Source organism: Corvus kubaryi, unplaced genomic scaffold, assembly GCF_017639235.1.
Source record: "Corvus kubaryi isolate FWS band 111438036 unplaced genomic scaffold, C.kubaryi_AGA036_p1.0 split1-37296, whole genome shotgun sequence".
Classification (NCBI taxonomy): domain Eukaryota; kingdom Metazoa; phylum Chordata; class Aves; order Passeriformes; family Corvidae; genus Corvus; species Corvus kubaryi.
This window is the reverse complement of record NW_024582075.1, coordinates 11,978,606-12,001,478: the sequence shown is the minus strand read 5'-3', so window position 1 is coordinate 12,001,478 and position 22,873 is coordinate 11,978,606. Positions and strand designations below refer to the sequence as shown.

Below are 22,873 nucleotides of genomic sequence, written 5' to 3'. Positions count from 1 at the left end.
AAGATACCTGGAGCACAAAAGTCTGGAAGTATAAAGTTAAATTGACATGGATATGAAACAAAAGACCAGAGAGAGAAATTTCACCCAGCTTTCTGTCTTGGGAAGGTCTACTTTAATGTATAAAAAAAAAAAGTTTAACATTCTCTTGATATTTGAATAAACAAAGTCTTTAGGCTAGGAAAATTAAAAGAATATTTCTCAGTTATTCAAGGATATGTTAAGTTTAATGGAAAATTATACCCAACTCCTTTTAAACTGGAGTCCATTGATAAGCAAAACTTTCGTTTTTAAATTTATCTCATCAGGTTACATCTGGGTTCTTAGAATTTCTGAAAATGAAGAAATTTGACAGGTATGCTTAAAAAAATTGAGCAGGTTTTGAGGATATTTTAGACCCCAATTCTATAGGTAAGTATGTTTTGGTAACAGTTTATTGAATATTTTGTGGTAAAAGCATAAGCATTTTGGAGGTGTACGTTAAGATCTAAGACTGGATTTGTTGGATTTAGTTTTCCAAGAAATATGTCTGTATAGCCATTTGCGCAGAGACTGTTGTAAGGGTTTTATTAGAAACTGCGCCTTTACGGTATTTTATTTGAAATAAGTATCACAGCATGGTGATTTCTAGGGATCTCTTTTGGAAGAAGAAAAGAGTAGGAAAATAACCTCAAAAGAAATTAAGAATAATACTGTTTATGTATTGGTCCTATTGAAGTCAATAGTAGAACTTGCACGGCATAGAGGAGCAAGGTTTTGATGTAGTCTGTGACTCTTACATGGAGTTATGTTTTAAGGCACTCGGCATTTCATTTTTTAAAGAAAAAAAAGTACAATAAGAAGTTAATCATTAGTGAAAATTCTGTAATTCTTATGGGTTAAAAGTCAGCAGCAGCGGTTGGACTTGAGGATATTGAAGGTCCTTTTCAGCCTAAATGATTCTATGAGCACTTAACAGGTGTTACTCTTTAAAGTAACAGTAATGTGAATTTAAATTGTTGTAACAGATTGGAATTGTTGACTCTTTTTTGAATTACTAATATAATTGTAAAGCTTATGTTCCACATGGAGCTCTTTTTTTACATGCAACTGAGGAAGATGTGTGTGTCAAGTTCATAGGTTTTTCTGGTTTGGTCAAATTTAGAAATATATCCTCTGAGAGAAGGCACAACCACCCCTCCCCCCCCACCAGGTTTGGGAAAAAAATAAATTTTCCTTGAGGGAAAGTGAAGGAGATAAAAACTATTTAACAAACACATGGGAAAAGGAAAATAATGCTAAATAATAAAAATCTCTCGCTGTGGAGAAAAAACCTGGGAAAGTGTTAGAGTTCTACCTCCTTTGGTCTCCTCGGAGCTGGGGCTTGGGCTGGGGCCAGGCCCTCTGTGCTTGGTGGAAAGTCCTCCCAATGTGTTCTGATATTGAAGCAGTCCAGTAGAAAAGGAGAAAATCCGAAATTCCAGGGAAGGAAAAAAAAGTCCAACTCTCAGTCTCTCTCTGGAGAAAAAGAAACTGAACAACTGGCCAGAAACTGACTGGAAAGCAGCAAGCCGGGTGCTTCCTCGCTCCCCTGCTGCAGCTGAAAAAAATCTCTGTCTCTGTGTGACCTTGAACAAGCTGCAAACTGCTTTGAAAAAGTTTTGCTCAGTTTTTCCTCCCCCCTCTCAGGCTCAGTTTAAAGGCATAGAAAGGCACAAAATTAATTCCTTGGCATAGGCAGCGATATGGGATACACATCATAAAGTCACCCCAAGACATAGGTGTATTTCTCATTTGTAAAAAGAAAGAATAAAGTTCAAGTAATAAAATCAGTTCCACAGCTTAAGTGTAGCTACATATCCCTTATCTACTGACACTATTTCTGTCTTCTAGGTTTTGCTGGATTTTTTTCCTTCTTAAATAGTGCTCAGGTTTTGTTCAAACAAACATGTGGTCCAGCTTTCTTTAAAGCATTCTTTTGAATTCATGGCTTGTCTGCTCCTCATTTTCCTGTTTTTTTTTTTTCCCCTGTGTGTTAATAAGCTAATGTTTATAAACAGGCCTTTTACTGATCATAGGTAGTAATGATGTCTGTTTGCAACTACATATGGCCTAAACTATGCAAATGAGGAACGGAATTTATAGTCAACAAAAGCATGGGCAACTTCTACTCTCTGACAAATTTCTTACACTTACTTTATGAGAAGAGCTGTGGTTTTTCTAAAACAAGTGCTCAATATCCTTAATTTGTATTTATTTGTTGAAATTGTGAGTTTATATTAGGCTTTATGAAAAGCATCATGTACTGCATAGAAATAAAATGGCTATACCCATTAGTCTGTTTCTAAAAAATAGTAAGCTTACTAAGGTGTTTGCTTGATCGATTTTAATCAACTTTCGACCACCTCATTTCTTGATTGGCATGAATTTGGAGATTTATTTACTTAACCTTTTTTTTACACTGCTTTTTCTGATTTTTGTCAGTATACCTGACTTGTTTTACATGGGGAATACCAGTATTTGAGATGGTAGTACCAAGGGATAATTATACCTAATTTTATCTTCTCTATTGAAATAAGTATTGGTCTTAAGAATATGCTCAAACAGTTGCAAGCAAGTGCTGTTGCCAGGACCTTGTTAATAAGGGGTAAAATAAAACTTGTAGTTAGTCTTAAGAGTGTGTCTTCTGGATGAAGTTTGTTGGTTGAAGACTTTACTGCTTGCCAGCTGCTTGTCATTGCTGTCAGAACACCACTGGCAATAGAGTTCCATGAGTTTCCTCTCATCAGTGTAGTACCAGGTCAGCTCAAGCCACTTCCATTGACTTTTTAAACTAACCAGCCCTTTTAGTTATGCAATCAATCAGGGAGGTGTTTTTCATCGTTCCTTCTCCAGCAGTGGCACTGAGGTGCTAACCCCTAGCTGCCTGGATGCAGTATTAAAATGTGGGAATTTTACCATCTTTGGCACAGCTGTTTGAAGATGAATGTGTGTCCCCAGCCTTAAGGCACTGTGGAGGAGGTTTGAGGTAGAGCATTTCACTTTGTGATTGCCATAAGGTGGCACAACAGGCATATTGCTGCTGCTTACGCTAAGCAAAGGAAGTTTTGCCCAGTACTTGTAATGGAGTAGAGTGTCATCACAGCCAGGTAATGAAAACTAAGCTGACAAGGAGTCAGTCATCAAGCCATGGTAACTTTACCACTCTTGGTCATGTGCACACAAGTCTGCTACTGGATATCAGGGATATAACTTAGAGTAGCTGCTGCCAGTGAAATGTGTCCTGTCTGAACAGGTTTGGTAACTAGGCCAAATTGATCGGTGTGCAGGAGCATTGTATTGTGCCAAGGAATTGCTGCACATGGATTGATAGCTAGGAAAGGTCCTGGAATTTAACAATTTAACAAAATAAAGTACCAAGCTTGAGTAACACTGTGACCTAGAATCTATTTTTTCTATAAGTCTCTTCAGTTTGACCACAACACTTGTGCTGAGTTTAAGGATGTAATGGGGACAAGTTGTAGATTTACGTCAAAAAAGTTCTTTTCTGAGGCAGTTCTTAACTAACAATGTTTATTTACAGAATGTATGTTTATTTACAGAATATGCAGTTAAAGGTTTTTTGTTAGACCAGTGATACTTACAACTTGAAGTTTCACCAGAAACAAGTCCAGAAGGTGCAATACTTTGTCAAGAAAGCTTGATAGCATGTGACATACAAAATACCATCGAATAAGTAGAATAAGTTGCTGCAGAAGAAACATCTGTATAAAACAACCATTTTAAAGAATGCAAATTTGGATTTGGAAGATATGGTAGTGGTCTGAAAATGTTTATATTTTGAGATCTGGTTTTGATTATGGATTAATGAGTCATTTTTGAAAGCAGAATTATTTGCAGCTTTTACATGTTTCTGTAATATTGCTAATATGTTTCTCTGGGCAGTTTTATGTAAATGGTGTGTTATGGTTTTGATTTTTTGTTACCAATATGATATAACTGTGCTGCCATTTTCTAAATATTTCAACAGCCTTTTTTTAAGTGAACTAGAGTGCTGTACTACAGTGCAATCATATGAAATTGAACTTTTATAGAAAAAATTGAAAAAAGCAGGTCTTAACCTAGCAGAGCATAATTTGTACACTACAGCTACTCTGGAAAGCAACAATCTAAGGACTGGAAGAAAGCATGAGGTAGGGTAGTTTTATTGTCTGGTGTATTTGTGTCTAAGTCAGGCTGGTGAAGCCAAACGTTTTTGCTCAAGGGTCCAGATAATAATTTTAATATCTGTTGACGCTGCTTATAATTCTGGAAGGTTGTTTGAATAGTTCCTGTGTTATCTGCCAAAGACTTGTTAAAATAGCTGTTGGGAGTAGAAGATTTTTACCTTATTAAATACTGAATAAGGGATTCCTAATTAAATGAACTATTTGAAGGATAAATTCTTTGTAGGTTTGCTAATATGAATATTTATCAGATATTTTGTGGTGTTTATCAGAATGACCATCTTTCACTGTAAGGAAAATGAGAGAGCTATAAATGGTTATTATGATTTTTTAAGTGAAAAAGATTTTTTTAAAAAAAAATCTTGATTTTTAGAGGGGAATATAGTATTTTTTCGAGGAAGAATGACAATGTCCTTTGAGGTTTATACATTCAACTTTGTATAGTGCTGGATTGCCTCTTTCATTGTTTCTCACTGTTTAATTTAGGCATTAAATAACAGTAACAGCTATAAGCTATAGTAAAATGAATGACATCTGTAAATAATTCTGTGATTTAAATGGATCTATTAAATTAGCTGTAATCATGATGCTTTTCAGTGTGTTCAGACTCTTCCTCATCTGTTTTTACTGTGATTGTATAGAGTATGGGAATCTTGGAAGAGATCTCCTTAACAAGTTTGCAAAGGTGAACATGATTCTGAATGGTATAAGTAATGTACAAGGGTAGAACATCATGTCTGCTTCCTTAGAAACTTTCTAGTTTATCCACATATGGCATCTCATAATGTTTTCTTTGAAAAATATATGGCTTGTTCTTTCTTAATGTCCTGCACTGGGTGCTAGTTTTGGGAAAAAACATACTTTAGAACATTTGTTCAGGAACATGTTGTGGCATTTCTGTGACAATGTGCTTAAGAAAAACCAAAATGCTACACAAGCAGTGCAGAGTGAAGAACAGAAGGTGAGAAACAGCCCGGCAAACACCAAGGTCAGGAAGGAGGAGAGGGAGGAGTTTTTTCACATGCTGGAACAGGTATTTCCCTGCAGCCTATGGAGAGGATCACTGTGGAGCAGATGTCAATATTACAGCTTGTGGAGGGGCCCAGAGCAGATGGATATTCACTCGTGGAAGCCACATGGAGGGGAGTTGATGCTGGAACAGGTTCCTCTCTTACGTGAACTGTGGTCCATGAAAGACAAGCTGTGGAATAGGTTTATCCTGAAGGACTCCAGCCTGTGGAGAGGCCCAGTGCTGGAGCAGGGAAAAGTGTGAGGAGGAAAGAATGGCCCAATAGGAACTGTTATGGATTGATTGTAAACCTTCCACCTGCATGGCTCAGAAGGTGGTAAAAAAGTCAGGAGTGATGGAGTGAAGTTGTGCCTGGGAAGCTGGGAGCTCCTTCTGGGTAGGGAAGAAGGTGTTGATTAATTTTTTTTTCCTTATTTCTTATTACTTAAATATATTTTAAGTGGCAGTAACTTAAATTGATTTTCTTCAAGTCGATTCAGCCCATGATGTTGAGTGGTAAACCCACAAGCTTTATCATCCTGTTTTCTCCCTCTGTCCTAGTGAGGAAGGAACATGAGAGCAGTTGAGTGAGTGTTTGACCCTTTGCCAAGGTTAGCCCTTCACAGTGTTATTTTCTATTTCCTCAGGGGAAAGTAAATGAGTCTGCTGTGTTTGTCGTGAACTGTGTCAAAATAAAGCAATTACACCTCCTTGATTAAAACTGAATACAAATTTTTAAGACTATTGTAGAAAATCTCTTCCTGTTTTGATATGTAGATCTGAATCATGTTCTTTCAATAGTCAAGGTTGTTTGATATGTCCACTTTTTCACAAGTGCACACAAGTCTCTATTAAAAATTTTGGGAACTCAACTGATGAGCTACAAATCCTTTGTATTTAGGCAACACAGTAAGTGAAATTTTGGAAATACTCTGGATTTTCTAAAATAGAAAGGTGGTACTGCTGCGGTAGTACTTTACGCTTTACCCTTTTTCCCTTTCAATGAAATATCTTCTCCTTAACTCATTGTTCAGCCTTTTATCACAAAATTATTTCTGACAGAAGTTATTAGCACATGATTTGACAGAAAAAATATGTTGGATATTCAGTCTTTGTTTTAAAAAGATGATCCTTTTGACTTTACAAAGACTGTTGTGCTGCCCCTTCATTCCCCCTTATGTACATTCCCAGGATACAAAGAACAAATAAGCATGGAATCACTTCTGATCGGAATTGCACTGCTTTGATGACTTACTGCTCTGAAAAGATTTTGAAGGTGTTGAAAGAAGGAATAGGTGGAGAGGTGTTAAAAAGAAGAGCCTGGTACAAATCAGAAACTTGGTGCTACTGTGATAAATCGGGAGGTATGGCCACATGACTAGGTGCTTCCAGCTGTGTTTGTATATATGCAACAGCATATATGCCTCTATAGCCTTGTGTTGGTTTCTTTGTGAAATGTAGAAATCCGCCTTGCCTACAGTCATACAGAGTAACAGAAACAACTTTTTCTGCAAGAGCTGGTTAAAAGCTTTGTTAAATATGCATGTAATGTCTTTTACCTTGATACTGTGATACTGTTAAGTGTTACAGGCAACTGTAACCTTCATAAGTCCAGTCTCTGTGAAAAGTGGTATAGCTGTTGCGTCTGATAGGAGTCAGTTGCTTGACCTTCCTAGAGCTCTTTTAGAAACTTACACTTTGTACCTTTTTGAGCTTTAGATGATTTCTGTTAGCTGATTAAACTGACATTCATATGTGTGCTGGCTGATTCAGTAGGGTTTTGGGGTTTTCTTACAGCTAGGCTTTCCCGTGGTATGATGCATGGGAGTTAGAATTGCCTTCTATTCATATACGTTCTATATCATTCTTCTAAGTCTGTAGTGTCAAGATACTGAAAGGCATGTTAACTTGCAGTACTGGTAAAGTTTCTGTTGAAGAAACATAGCGAATCAAGAATTTGCTGTTTTTCTTCCCTAAAAACCCCACCTGTATCTGGTCAGTCTTGAGTTCAGCCTCAATGATGTTTCTGTTTCTTCAACTGATAAAAACATTAAGATTTCTGGCCACTGTCCTCAACTATTAAGATATTCCAGGAGCAGTTCTGACTTCCCTGCTTTGGTTTGGGTTTTGCTGGTTGGTTGGTTGGGTTTTTGTTTGTTTGTGGGCTTTGGTTTTTTTGTTTTGGTTTGGTTTTGTGGGTGGTTTTTGTGCTTTTGTTTTTTTGTTGTTGTTATTTATTTTTTTTGTCATTTTTTTGGTTGGTTGGATTGGGTTTTTTGTTTGTTAGTTTGTTTTATTGGCTTGTTTTGACACTTTATTAAACACAAAACTTGCTGAATTCAAGAATGTGACTGTTTGCAGCTTCATCCCGTGGTGTCTTTCATGGTGCAGACAGGTAAGAGAAGGTTGTCTAGAATTAGGCATATTTTCTTTTTCTACTTGTGTGCCTCCATTACCAGTTAATGTGTGTCCCATCTACTTACCTGCTATTTCTTTATGTTAAATTTTCTGTTACAAAGTGTTATATCTATTTCATATTACAGACTCTGTTTATTTCTGATTTTCTGCTATTGCTATTTGGTTTAGTCTTTGGTAAAAATGTTTTAGGAACATTCAATGAAAAGACTTCTGATCTAAATTCCTTTACTTACTTGAATTAACATTATTCACTGATAAAATTGGAGGGCTTTTTTACTCCGAAACATGTAGAAAATTTTTGGAACATTACATTTTGAAACATGATATACATTTCTGAAGATATTAAATACAGATATGTCAGAATTGTTCTGTAGAATCTGAGGAGTGAATTAAAAATTATTTGTTTATATTTGGTGGCATCAGGAGCAGTAAAGTTTGCACTTGTGAGAAGGGTATTACAGATGCCATCTTTCAAACTGAGTTTTGCAGCAGCCCTCAGCTATCCAATTACAGTGTATTTTACTACACAATCTCTTTTGTCTTTATAGGACTTGTTGCCTCCTTAGCAAAGATTTTGTTCAAACTACCTATGTGCAACTTTGGAGCCCAGACCCAGTGTCCTTTATCCACAGACCTTTAGTCTGATCACTAAGAAGGTAAAAGCAATAGAATGTTCTTAATACATGTCACCAATCCCATCCATTGTCACAGGGAATTATTTTCATATCCATAAATAGTTAACAGTTTTCGCTGTTTCTTTACATACCTTGGCTCTAGCACAATCCTAGGTAGCTATATATAAACTCTGTGTGTATATATATATACATATATATATATATGTACATATATATATATGTATATAAATGCTTACGTACTCATCGTATGTTATCAGCTGTGACTAGACTAGCAAGACAATGAATTTTATCTTTTTCTCTTTTTTTTTTTTTTCTCTTTCCCCTGTTCCTTCTTGGCTTTTCTCTACCTATGTATTCTTAACAGTCTGGCACTGGTTGATCCACTTCTTTTCCTTTGTTGTCCTTCTCTTTGGCAACAAGTAGAGTGCTTTGACCTTCTGTTTCTGATTTCAGAGAAACTATGTATGTTCCAGATCTTCTCTATACAAACATAGTGTTTAGATAGAAAACAATTCTTGAAGAATAATGATTTATGATCATTATTATTATGGTCATATAATGATTAGGAAATGTAGAAAATAGGGGGGTTGGGTTTGGGGGGTTTTTTTAAAGCTCTTCGTTTTATTCAAGAAATCTGGGACTTCGAAGATGCATATATTTTTTTGGTATTCAGATTTTAAATGTACTAAAATTCTTTCCAGATGTTAGTTCTGGGTTTGTGCAGGTGGGTTGTTTCGGTTTAGGGTGGGGTTTTTTGTTGTTTTAGTGGTTTTGTTTTGGTGGTTTTATTTTGGTTTGGTTTGGGGTGGTTTTTTTGGTGGTGGTGGTTGTTTTTTGGTGGGTTTTTTTGTTTTGTTTGGATTGGTTTTGGTTTTGGTTGGGTTTTTTTTGTGAGGTTATAACAATGTTTTTTTAAAAACATTTTGCTTGGTTGTTTGTTGGGCTTTCTTACATCACTTTCTTACTTCTCTTTCAGAGGCAAAAGAATCCTGAAACCAAATGACAAAACCACACTGGAAATATTAACATTCATATATAGGAATATAAATATCAGATATTAATGTTTTCTGATATTTCATGATAGATTCTTTTTCTCCTTTTTGGAAACCCGTACTATTTAAAATGAAACTGTGGTATATGATGTCTTGTAAATATTTCATACTGGAAGGCAGTGGTCAAAGAAAAAAATGCCAGCTGCTAATTAAGATACTCTTCAAGATTAAATTATTTTAATGGAATAGTGGAAGTATTGACGTATGCAGTATTGAAGAAGAATTTATCTTTGATTCCTTTTGTTGTACATCAGTTATTTCACAGTGAAAGTGGCATAATGCAACAAGAATAATCACAATTTGTCTTAAGTTTTTGTTTGACTTTATGTATTGGCACAATGGATTTTACCTTATTGGCATTAACTGTGTGTTAGTATTTCACTGTTCTTAACCAAAGTTATTCAGAAAATCTGAAAGTCTAATTTTATGAGGCCTTTCTTTCTTTGCCATAAGGACTTACGACATAGAATGAACAAGAAAGCTGCCCAGTTTAAGTGTTACTTTCACATACTCTTTCTCCAGATTGCTATATGAAGCTGTACATAATATAAACACATATTCTTGTCTCTAGTTAGTCACATTATAGTTAATGACCATATGGTCATTATGGTATAAGATCTACTGTCTGTTGTATTTATATTCCTCAAGCATATTGTTCCTTCAACTTCACAGTGTGTTAAACTATTTCAAAGGGAAAAAAATCCTTTCCCTCTTGTTTCTGGTTGTCCTATCAAGTGTAACCTTGGACCCTTATAGAGCAATTAGACCAGCCTCTATCCCCTCCTTTGTAATGAGGTTTCTTGCATTTCTGAGTCTATAACCCTTTAGTCTTCCCTAATGGGACATCATTATTCTGAAAGAAACAATGTAAATGTAAATGAATATTCTCATTAACGAGTCACAGAGAAACCTTTAGTGGTAGCGCTGTGGTAATTCTGCTTGTTATTTCTCTGGTATTCCATGCAGATTTTTTTTTTTATAATTCATTATTAGTATTCAAAATTACTTCTTCTTTAATTCTGCATGTCTTTCATAATCCGGTGTTCCAACTAGTTCAACCATGTCCTTGTTTTATTCTCCAGGAACCACCTGTGAAACGTTCAAGGTCTCTGTCCCCAAAGAGCTCTTTTAGAGAGTCAGAGGAGCTAAAGAAGCTTAAAATAGCTGAAAGGAAGATTGAAAACTTAGAGAAGACACTACAGCTAAAGGTGAACATTAAATAAAAATAAATAAAGAGCCTGATAGCTAAGCTTACATAGATAAAGATACACCAAAACAGACATTTTAACAATTAAAAATACACGTACTGTTGTGGACTGTGTGTTTGGATCAGAGAGCACTGTCCATTAGTTTTTGCTTTACTGTGTGAATAATCCTGCTGTCCTGTGGAAGCTTAATTGATCTGTCATCAATAACGTATACTTGTTAAATACATTTTCAAAGTTTGTGTTTGAGAATATATATTTTGGGAAATTGATGTGTTCGTATGAAGTAAATCAGAAAGTACAAACACTGAAACTACAAAGAATTTTTTTTCTGTACAATAGACCCATACTTTAAAATGCTGAAGTCAATTACTTGAAACAGATTGACCCCTGGAAATCATAGAAATTATGGCTCAGTTAGTTGCTGGTCTAATAAATGCTGTTAAAAAAAACCCAGTAAAAATTCTGCTCGCTCCACCCCTTCATAGAAAATCTTAGTTGAGCATGTTTTACAATTTCTCATTTTGTCCCTGTTTCACAGATTTCTGTAGCTGTGTTTTTGTTGGTTTGGTATTTTGCTACATAAATACAGTACCTTTTCAACAAACGATTGGTTTAAAATTGCAACTCTGAATGCAAAACGCAAGCCCTGAGTCGTATCTTTTCAAACATGTAAAATTCATCCTCCCCTCCCTCTCTTCCGTCTCCTCCTTCTCTTTTTTTTTGCTTATCTTTGTTCAGGTATGGAATTTGGAAGATATTTTCAAGTATGTGTAGCCTAAAGGAGAACTGGTTATATTGAACATGCTGTGGTAAATGTTAGGTAAGTGAAAAATTTGGGAGCTCTACCAACCATAGTGATAAGTCAGTTTTAGAAAAATTGTAAAAGGGAATTATATTTTAGCACAAATGCCACAGTTCACCCCTCTGTATACTTGGGGGAGTTTAATGCATCATCTTAACACATGTAGAGTATATGGACAGGAAAGGTTATTTAGACTTCAAATTCAGTCTTCCAGGTTGTCTTGTTCCTGAAGATAGAAAACTAATTTTTTGTGTTTTTTCTCTCTGTTGAGAAATCTAAGGCATGTCCCAGCAGCTAAACCTGAGAACTGGCCTTTGGGAGGCCTCCTGTTCATTACTCTTACTTGCCCTGCCTGACACTGGTGCTACAGATTATTCTGGAACTGTGGGCTGCATCTGTTCTGCCCTCGGAAGCAAAACTCCCATGTCAGTGCATATTGTTGTTGCCCTAAATGATAAAGAGCTCGACATTTCTTCTGGAAAGAGGAGTGAAGGAAAGCAGATGCAGAAGAGAAAGAACTCTCTCTGCATAACCTCATATAATAATTTGTGCCATTCACCATACTGCCTTTACTTATGTTCTATTTAATCTTAAAGTGTAATTTAGAAATCTGAGCAGCTTTATGATGTTTAGAGATGTGGGATCTCTATCACAGACATCCATGATGTCTTTAAGGGCTAAGTCTCACCTCGAAAGTGAACACATGAAATTCTTGCATTTTCTCTTGAAATTTCATCTACTTGGCTTCTTTTGCAGAATGCTTTAATGGGCTGAAAATAAGCTATAGAGACCCAGGTCAACATAATAAGTTGTGGCACTACATTCATATTTCAATGAGGCTACTGCCAGCATGAACTAAGCTGTCATAAAGTTAATGGCAGAATATTTCTATTGCTATGCTGTGATTTCTTAATACTAGCCTTCTCTCAGGCATTGTTTCCAACAAAGAAAAATGGATTTGATCAACATTTTCAAAACTGGTCCTTGCATTATTGCCTCTTCAAACAAAGTGTTGTCTATATGATTATTTGAAATATTCTTGCTCAGAGAAATGGTTGCTCTATCAATACACACACTGATGATGCATGTCTCGAACAGGAAATTGTGACTCCATACATTAGTCCTTTAGAAAAATTGGTAACAATTAAAAAAAAAAAAAGAACAGCTCTATTTATGCGGTTTTCAGGAACAGAAATGCCCCAGTCAGTATTGCAAAGGAGCAGGAAAGCTCAAGCTCCCATTCAGTTCTCTCAACTGACTCATTTGTGAACAAGAAAAGTTGGCTCTTACTATCTTTGTTGCTAATATAAATGGGGTGATCCTATAAATTCAGAGTTTTTATACAGAATTGGCTTTGTTTCTAGACATACTAAAAAAGTAACAGAGCATGCCTGGTTGCACCCTTGTTTACAGAAGACAACGTCAAAATATATAATATTTTTAGGGTTTTAAATAAATTATCAAGCTGCTACTTAGAATGGTCCAAAGCATAAGTACTTCAATCTACTGTTGATCTTTAAGAAGTGAGTAGGAGTTCGGTTGTTGAGAGGTAGGTATTTGATACAAACTAAGAAAATATATTCATCTTCTCCTGTATTGCTTCTAGAGCTGTGATCGCTGGTGTAGCCTAGAGGAGATAATCCTCCCTTTAATTGGAGAGGTCTCAAAAGCAAGAGGAGCTCTTCCCTTTGAGTTTTATCATCCTTTCTAGGTTCTAAAATTTTTGGAGGTAATTAATACATGTATTGTAGAATATGCACATTAGTCTTTAAGGCCACCTTAATACTTGTGTGAGCAAGACCACACTCACATTTACTTCAGATTTCATCTATAGTCCTGTTCCATGTATAGTGTTCAAATGCTGAAAATAGATGAATATTGCAGCTTATCCATGTAACTGTGGAAGAAACTATTTTTGTAATGATTAGATGCCTCAGTTATTGTAAGCCTAAGAATAGTAGTCAAATAATTGAATGAGTGTAGTTTTTAAAATTTTCTTTTTACTGTAACAGAAGGTCAATTTCAACAAAAATTCGAATTAGTGATTAGAATCTTTTGACTTGTCTGAGCAGCCTTCCAAAAAAAAAAGGAAAAAGAAGGCTTTTTTTTCATAGGCAGTTGGGTTTTTTCTCCTGCAGGTTGGACTTTGTGTTACTGTTTTTCATTATTTCATGGGAAGTACTACAGATGACAGTGGACAGCTGGAGAATCATCTGGTGGTCCAGCACTGCTAGAGATGGTTGTTCTGTCCCATTTCTGTAAATATATACAGAACTGTGTATAAGACAGTTTAGTTATTAAATATAACATAATACAGTCAGACAGAGACAGATCTAACAGATTATGGAAATTTCAGTGTATATTTAAAGTCCTGAAGTGCTTAATTTAATGGAGAGAGAGTTATTAGGGCAGTTAATTGTCTAATTTCTATTTCTGCAAGAGCAGGGCAAGTGATAAGGGAAGGCAATAACTGTAACAGAATGGATAATAGAACAGGTAAGCAATAATGAAAAATGTAGATTCATAAATAGGAAAGGCCAAATTCTACAGTTGGTTGCATCTCTGAAAGGGCATTGACACTAATAAGCTTCTGAGGATTTATGTTGAAGACGTTATTTTCCAGTACCCTGCCAGACTTGACCAGTTTTTGCTAGCGATATCAACCATTCTCAGAACAGTTATTTCATGAACTTCTTTTGAAAACACAACATCTGTAATTGGATTCTTACAAAAATTTTCTCTTGTATAGCTTGGTAATGGTCTCTATGTTCTTAGTCTAAGATTTATATTGCTATTTATGTGATTGTTTTTAATATCATTGTGGTATATATTATTATATACATGAGTCACTTAAAAACAGTCAAAAGTACTTTTTAAACAATTCAAAATTTATAAATGTATTTGGTTTAGAGGTTGTTTCAAAAAAAACCTTACCACCACTGCTTTGGGAAAGTATTTAATGGTAAGGTCACTTTGGACCTGATTGGGTTCCTAAATCTTCTCTTTGTGTTTCCTGAGTCACTTCCAGAAAACTTCTGGAATTTTGCATATAGTACCATTTCAAACTTTAGCTGGTATCTTTCAGCTTTGTGCATCATGAAAGCTGGACTACATTTGATAAGCCAAGCTTAGTATAGGTACTTAGTAGTTAGCAGTTCTCTAGAAACCCTTGCCATGTTTTTATAGTGGGATTCAATTTTTATTGTTTGCAGCTCTGACTATTGGTCTGTCTAATTTATTGACTAATGCTGAAAAGTCCTCCTTGCATATAAGCAGTAAATACTTGCAAATAAAGTGTTGTGATTTATTTAGTTCTATAGTTGCTTTAAAAGCAGAGCTCCCACTGAACTGAGAATGAAGCTCTGATTGCAAATTTTGCTACAGCAGAATTCTTTGCTGGTGAATTCTTTACTAGTGTATACCAGAGTTTGACTTGCGTTATACTGTGAAATGCTTCTTCTTAGTGTTAATTTTTTTTGCAGAGCACTGTATTGTCATTTAGAAAAGTCTGGTTTTAAGCTTACATGATGTTATCCAGTAATATAAATCAAGGTGTATTTCGTTTTTTGTTCTGTACTTTTTTTTTTGGTATGGTTTTCATTACATAAAAACTATTGTAAAAATTGTTTTTATTTCTTATTTGCTGCTTTACTAGAGGACAAAGTCTGGTTGTTGCAGGTATATATATACTTACATAAACAACTTAATATGTGAAGAAATCCTGAAGCCATTTAAATTTAGATTTTTTTCATGTGGCCAGTATTTCCCTTGAAAACACATAGATCAGTTTTTCATTGGGAAAAAAAAGAGTAGTTTGAATAAAGAAACAGTGCCAATAATCCTTTTTCAGCCTATGTATTTTTAAATGTATTAGGGCAATGCATTTGCCAGATGAAAGCTGACAGTTTGGTAGTAAATTTTTGAAACTTTCAGCAGCATGAAAATAATATTTAAGTGAATTGCCAAATCAGCAAAATTTTCTGAAGTAGTAATAAAAAAACTTTGACCTCAAGGACTGTGATTCGTGATCTTTCTGCTTAGATTTCTGAGTCTCATGGTAGCTGTTAAAAGAGAACTTTTGTTTCATGTGAGCTGTGTAACAGTCTCTTACATTTTGTCCAACTCTAATTTTGTTTTTCTGGTTTCTTATAGTCTCAAGAATCTTATGAGCTAAGAGCAGCCTATGGAAAACACGAAGAGAGGCTGCAGATGTTACAGACCAACTACAGAGCACTAAAAGAGCAGTTAAAGCAATGGGAAGAGGGCGATAGCAGGTAAGTTACATAGCTCATTAAAAACATTTTCCTTACACAAAAAATCTGAATTAAAGTATTACATAGGTATTCAAAAGAGAATTTGATTTGAAGGAAGAAGCTATGATGTGGTGATCAAGACTATCCTTTGTTAAATGTTAAAGCATGTTAAAGCAGAATGCATGGCTTACCCCTATATGAGAAAAATTATAGTTGAAACCAAGAGGAAATACATTGAGCTGACACTTTGACTTTTTTTGTTTAGTATCTCATTCTGAGACTGAGTACTGGACACAGATCTGCCAGGACTGCTTACTTGTGTTTGTCTAATTCCTCACTCAATTATTTTGTTGACTGTGTATGTTTTTAATTTTCTGTAACACAACAGTTCCTCATTATGTTTCAAATAGTTTTCAAAAATAGTTTTATTCATTAAAATATAGAAATATAGAAATATCTCTAACATTTAGTGATTCAAATATTAACTGAAGCTAAAATCTCCTTCCTTATAGGGGAAAAATAATATGTGCATGATAGCAGGGTGTTTTCATCTGTTAAAGTGTTCAAAAATAAATTATTTTCGATAATTTTACAAAAAAATGGAGTAATATATCTTTACTAATGGAAAGAGGAAAGCCTTTCCCACATAAAATTTGCATAATGAACATTCTGTATATCATTCTCCCTTAGGTTCTATACAGAAGAGTGAAAATTTTATGCAGATATTCTTCTTGTTTTTTAAGTCCTTAGCAGACAGAATTTTTGGTAAACAGATGCAGTTGGAGGTATGAAAACATTTCTCATCAGTTCAGTTATCAAACACTGCTGTTTTTCAGGACCAGTTTCAAGAAAGTAATTTCCTTGTGGCTTTTGCAGGGCTTTAGCATGCACCTACAGCTCAGTAAACACGTGTTTTACTAAAAATAATTATTTGTGCAGTTAGAGCAATACTGACTAATCTTGACACTAACTTTATAACTCTCTCTGAACAAGAAGAGAGTCACAGAAAATGCTGCAAAACTGGTAGCTGTTCAGAGTCCAGGGCGACATAAAGCATCCTACTGTGAATGATAAACTGTTCCTCATATATAAGTAATGCTATGGCCTATCTTAGTAGATTTGCATTGCTTTGAAGTACTAGCATTTACTTAGGAGTGGTTTGTCTTTAAAAAAGGGGGGAAAAAAGTGTGGATGAAAACAATAGCAAAGTACAAAATTGCTACATGCATTGATGGTAGCAGAGGAGCATTTTTTGAAATACCCAAGCATAAAGACAAATAGAGTTGTTTAAATTACAGTGAAAAGGTTTTGTTTATTTAGGAAAAATATGGATTTTTTTTTTTCTAGCTCACTGTTTTAAATTTAGTGCAATCTTGAAGTGACTAAGGGATGATAATTACTATATTCAATGAAATTATTTAATTCTAGGTCTGTACCTAAACAGGCATTCATATCCACTGAGAGGCCAAGAGTAAAAAGATTAAAAATTGAGCTAGATAAAGACAGTAAAATCTTAAACTTGATATGTAGTGAAGCACTGGGTGTTCTGGTTCTGATAGTTGAAAAAAAGAATGAAGAAGAAAAGGGAAAGAGAGCCAAAGGAGACTTCTGCTTCTGTTTAAAGTAAATGAGACCAGCAGGAATGTATTTGGGAAAAGTAGATATTGGGGAAAATGTAATGCTCAGTCTTCAGTTAGTCATTTGATTTTTTCATCACTATTTAAGATGAGCTGAAAATAACAGGGTTTCAATAATTTTTGTCATCAGAATAGAATTGTATGAAGCCACACTAGAGGAGGTTTGGTTTTTGTTTTTATTGTGCTTAAACAAAGGAGTGTAGACAAGACACAAATAAAAGCAGTCTGTAACAATAAGACTCTGTTATTCTGGTATCTCAGCTGTATAGTGCTGCTGTAATGTAAATCATGCATTAAGAACTCAGTGTCAGGTGCTTATGTGGCATTTCTGATCCTCTGTAAGTGATGGAGGACCCCATTCTCCTTATTCTTCATAGATTAGTATCTGTTATTGAGATGGCAGCTGATGGGACCTAATCCACCTGTCAGTGTATATACAACTTCCACTGATATACGTGACTGCAAAGATGATGGGGGCCTTAGGAGGTTACCACATTGTCTAACAGTTTATTTCTATGCCCAGTAGGAATTTAGATTGCAGAGTTTTAAATTAATTTCATAAAGGATTTTTTAATACAAATTTTATATTTGGCATTATTAAAATACCTAAAAATATTTTAATGACAGATAAACTGTTAAATATTTTAATTTTATTTTTCTGTGCTTCTAAAGTCAGTATGCTTTTTCTTAATACATCATATTGTGTGTAGATAGTTAATTCTTTTATTAAACTGTAGAACAGTTTGATTTGGAGTGGGCATTAGTTACAACTTCCAGATTGGCTTGCTGAGGCTTTAGGGGAGCTGATGGCTCTCCCTTATATTTCAAGAGATTATGTGATGATTTTAATAACTTCTTTCTCATACCAGTATTTGAAGTAATGTCATCAGAATGTGAGTGACACTATTCTGCCTCATGTCACCTGGGAGGCATGGTGTCATACTAGCACAATATATGTCTGAAACTATGTAATTGAACTTCTCTTCATTACCACAGTTAAGGTTTCATGCCTCAGAACATATACTTCATACAAAATTTAGATTCACTGGATGCTGTACTTGAAAATTTGTATTTCCTGAAAGCAAGGGTGCTTTCATTCTGGTTCTCCTAAAATATTTAGATATTTGAAAATGAACAACCTAGTTTTACTCATAAACAGACTTGAAAATAGTAAAAGCAGATACCAGTATACAGGCTTCTGTAAGCTTTGTCAAGAGGATCCTGGTGTAGTGTGGAATGAACTGGCTTTTTTCAAAAGTGAGCACAAAAAACTGTAGATTGAGAAGTGAGTTTGTTTCTTAAATGGTGTTTAAATAAAGAAACATACTGGGTTTTTTCTGAAGTGCTTTACAGGCCATACAAGACAAATTCCTTGCAAAATTCTGTTATAAAAACATCTACCAAAAGCAGAAAAGGAAAACATCAGCTCTTTTTTTTTTTCCTTCCTTCTCTCTCCCCCTTAAATCAGTGACAAGTTACAAGTTTGCTAGCACTAACAGAAACTGTATTCCATGATCTAGGGATTGTGTTAATTAATGTGGCTCTCATCTGTTGGAGGTGTCGCTCTTCATTAGCCTGTATTTTACACACTGCCGTGCTTCATTTTTGGAATGAGGTGGTGAGGGGATAACCTAGCCAGCCATCCTTGTTTGATCTCTGTGATACATACGCAATGCAGAATGCCTCAGCTCTCTTGGTTCCCTGCCCTGTCCTGCTAATCCCAGCTGAGCTCATTATGGTGTAGCCTTGCTGCTACTCCTGGAGCCAGAGCTGTCCAAGCTAATTACTGGTAGCAGCAGAGCTGCCTGTTAAGGGTCTGGTGTGGATCTGCTAACATGGTCCTTGGTAGTGACCTGCAAAAAGCACGAGGGAGTTGCTCTCTTTCTTGCTGTGCACAGCCTGTCCTTTGGGTTTAGTGCTGATCCCTTCACACAGCTCTTTCAGCTGTAGTAAGTGTAAAACTTGGTGAAGGAAACTCTTACTTTAGAAAACATACAGTTTGCTGCTTTGATCTCATAATTCATAGGCTATTACACTCAGCCAGGCAAAGTAAAAAAATGTCCTTTTATACTAGACAAAAGGAAGTTAGTATGGTATAATTAGCCCTTTGCTGTGATTTAACACTTTCTGTAAGTCACGATGATTTTTTTGTTTTAATTTAAGAACCAAGACGTCATAGAAAGTTTTATTCAGACTTTGTTTTTGTCAGCATTGAAGAAAATATGTTTTCCCAATGGGTCATGTTATAAACCCATTTTGTGGCGATACCATGAAGGCTGCTATTTCAGAATTTCAACGGTAGCAAATTGTTTTGTTCTATGTAAGTCCTTGTGTTGACCATAAGCTCCCTTGGTGTATTATAGGCAATATTGCCAGTAGCTGTGTTACACGGGGTATTCTTATATCTGCCAGTTAAAATTGCGTGTCTGTTCTTGTCACTTGGTTATCATATCTTTGTTTGCTGTTTTGAAGCTATAACAACAAATTATCACATGCAATTAATTTTTGGGTTTTCATTTTTTGTTTTTATGTAGGAAAGAACACTTTCTTGCCATATATGTAATTTCATATATGTAATTCTCCCTCCATCACTAATGAACACATTCACCACAGGCAGTAGTAACTCAAGAGCAATAATGTAAGCCACTTTTTTCACACAAAGCCATGCAAGAGAGATTGCTTATGTATTTTGCACACCCTGAAGGTTTGTACAGTTGGACTGCTTTTCCAGAGTTCCTGTGCAGTCACATTTATGGGAACACCCTTATGTCTGGTAAGTTGCAGATCACTGACCTTGACTAGACTGTGGTGAGGTGGCATGAGCAAACAGTTGAGCTCTTCGAAATACAGAATTTATAATACAAAATGGGTTCATAAAATTCCGTGTGGTAAGTACTTAGTAAGAAGCCAGTGCAGCATTGTGTTCATTAAGGTGAACTCCTTGTGTGGGTTTAGGTACTGTTTGGCTCCTTATGGGCAATGTCACTTTATGTTAGTTGAAGTAAGGAAGAAATGGATGCATAACTGTGGGGTTTATATCTGTCTTTCTCTAATAGTGACAGTCTTTAATTTGTTGAAGGAAGTCACTATTTCAGGATTTCAGCTCATTTTCTTAAGAAATTCAATACTAAATTTATTGTACTTTTTAGATCTGTGGATAGAGCTTCTTTATATTGCATATATTGTTATTTAAATTCTGTGGATAAAGGATATGATCTGTGGAGTTGGACCAGTTGCTTATATGTGTAATTTACAAGCAGTCTAAGTAAATCAGGTTAGCCCAAAGTTTTTGTGAATGCACTTAATTTAATAGACCCTACTGGTTGTTATCTTAAGTTGACATAGAACATACATAAACCAAAACCAATGCACTATTGCTTAAAGAACAGTGCCTGTGTAGGGATTTTATTTTGGTTTAAGTAGTTTTAACTTTAATATGTTCAATTTCTCTCTCTGACTAGGCCAAAGAGTGAGTGTTACAAAGATAGGATTATTTTTTATTGCTTGTTTATGTATTCAATCTGTAAGAAAGATTTTCTCTCCCATCTTCTGAGGGGAGAGCAATAATGTAAAATGTCTTTAATATGCACATACACTAATCATGTTTTTAGCCCTCCACTGGACCCACTCCAGGGGCTCCATGTCTCTCTGGTACTGAGGAGCCCAGAACTGGAAACAGCCTCACAAGGACTGAGCAGAGAGGCAGGATCATCTCCCTCAACCTGCTGGCCGTGTTATTCCTAGTGCACCACCAGGACACACTGCTGGCTCATGGATATCTTGTTGACCAGAAGGACCCCCCAGGTCCCACTCCATAGAACTGCTTTGCCACACATCCAATTGTTCTGCTACTTAATTGCAGGCTGGCTAATTTAAACTATTTCGGTATTTCCATATCAAAAGCTAGTTAGTTGGAGCATAGGGATATCCTGTCCCTTTGGCCTTTATGTACAGACTTTGGAAACGTATAGATGACTGTATATAAACTATTGTGGAATCTTTAAAATTTTACATCTTTCATTCTGGATTATTTGTAAGCGACCTTGTAATAGATACCAGCAACACTCAATTATTTGACATAGAACATTCTTCGGCATTAGACATGATGACATAAGTCATCATTTTCACAGCTAGCCGGAAATTTGTTGTTCGTATGAGTGCTGTGTAGTTGTGCATGTCATCCATTATAGGAAGTGTGCTCTGCGTCTTTAAATCATATGGAATCACTACAAGCTCAGTGGTATCTTTCCTCTTCTATAGCAGCTATTTAATAAATGTTTCTGATAAGCTTTCCTTTTTTAGGAAAACAAGACCTCATGGTTTCTGCTTTCCTTGTTCCTGTAGAGTCAAAGCAACTGCTGTATACCTGGTGTAGTGGTATGCGACCAACTAGTTGATAGGAGCCTATCTTAGTACCAGCAAAACCATGTGATGCCTCTTGCCTTTTCTAGCTATCAGAATCGGTATGGTGGAGGAAAGCTAAATTAAGTGCGCTGGAATGCTAGCAACAAGAAAAACAAATGTAGCCTTTATTGGTTCCTCTGCTTGTTGAATGTATCATCCCCCGTACATTTTTTAACTAGAGAACTTCCTGAAAAATTCAGTTTTGATAATCTTGACAGTCTCAGGCAATAGGAAATACCTGATCATCAAAGACTTTTATTTTTAAACCTCTATGGTTTTGTGCAACATCCAAATACCGCAGTAATTTTTTTTTTTTGTTTAACTCAATGGGTACATCATGTACCAGATTAATTTGGAGCAAAGTGTATGCATGCTGCGTCAGTGTTAAAAAGTGTCATCTACAGCATATAGCTCTTCTGATTTATGTGTTTTCTCTGTAAAGTAATCTTTCTGGTTCTCAGTATTAGGAATGCTGGGACATAGCAGACATCTTACTGTAAATTACTCAAATCTAATAGGTCAGGGCTTTTGTTTACTTTTTTCTGCAGTTAGTAATCCTGTAGTTAAAATGATTATGTGTATGGGTTTGTTTAGGTTTTGGATAAAAAAAAAAATCTGAAATACCACCTTTCATTCTACTGAAAGCAATTCAGCCTAAGTTCTGCAGCTGGTGTTGTGACTCTTCTGAGGGTTTTGACAAAGTGCATTCTTACTGACCTAACTGAACATTGCTCAGTGAAAATGACAGTCAGGCTCAAGTGTGAGAACAGGAAATAGTGCACTAAAAGTAAACTAAAATGTAAGAAATCAGCAGCATTTGTTGTACTGCAGAGTATAGTTTCTAAAAGATGTTTCTAAAGGACCAAAGTCAGAAATGTAAATGCCACATGCACTCATGTAGGGGCTTTTACATAATGAACAAAATGGCCCTTTTTGTGAAGAGAATTAGTTTTTTTTTCTAGCAAGCTTCCAGGTTTATTTTCACAAGGCACTGTGTCAACCAACTATTTTTCAGTGAGAGGGTTCTGTCAGGGATTATGAGATTAATGCTTTTTAATTGTTAACCTTGTCTCTAGAACATTTCTTACCTACATCCACTAGATCTTGTAATTTCCTGCATCGTAGCTAACAGACAAATTTGAAGACTTAGTGTGGTTTTTTATATCAGATGTGTTTGTGTTTTTCCTTTGTGCTTTCATGTTTAATTAGACTCTGCTTGTCTGCAGAGATTTGTATGTGCCTTCTCATGTATG

At 35.6% G+C, this 22,873-nt stretch overlaps 1 protein-coding gene across 1 annotated transcript in view; it reads left to right on the top strand.

The window, feature by feature from the left end:
• The window catches only part of CNTLN (centlein), a 179,762-nt gene that overhangs the window by 68,318 nt on the left and 88,571 nt on the right, over positions 1-22,873 (top strand). Inside the window, 3 exon segments of the mRNA XM_042013181.1 lie at positions 4,071-4,169; positions 10,399-10,459; positions 15,477-15,600. Coding sequence (XP_041869115.1) covers positions 4,071-4,169; positions 10,399-10,459; positions 15,477-15,600 — 284 coding nt within the window.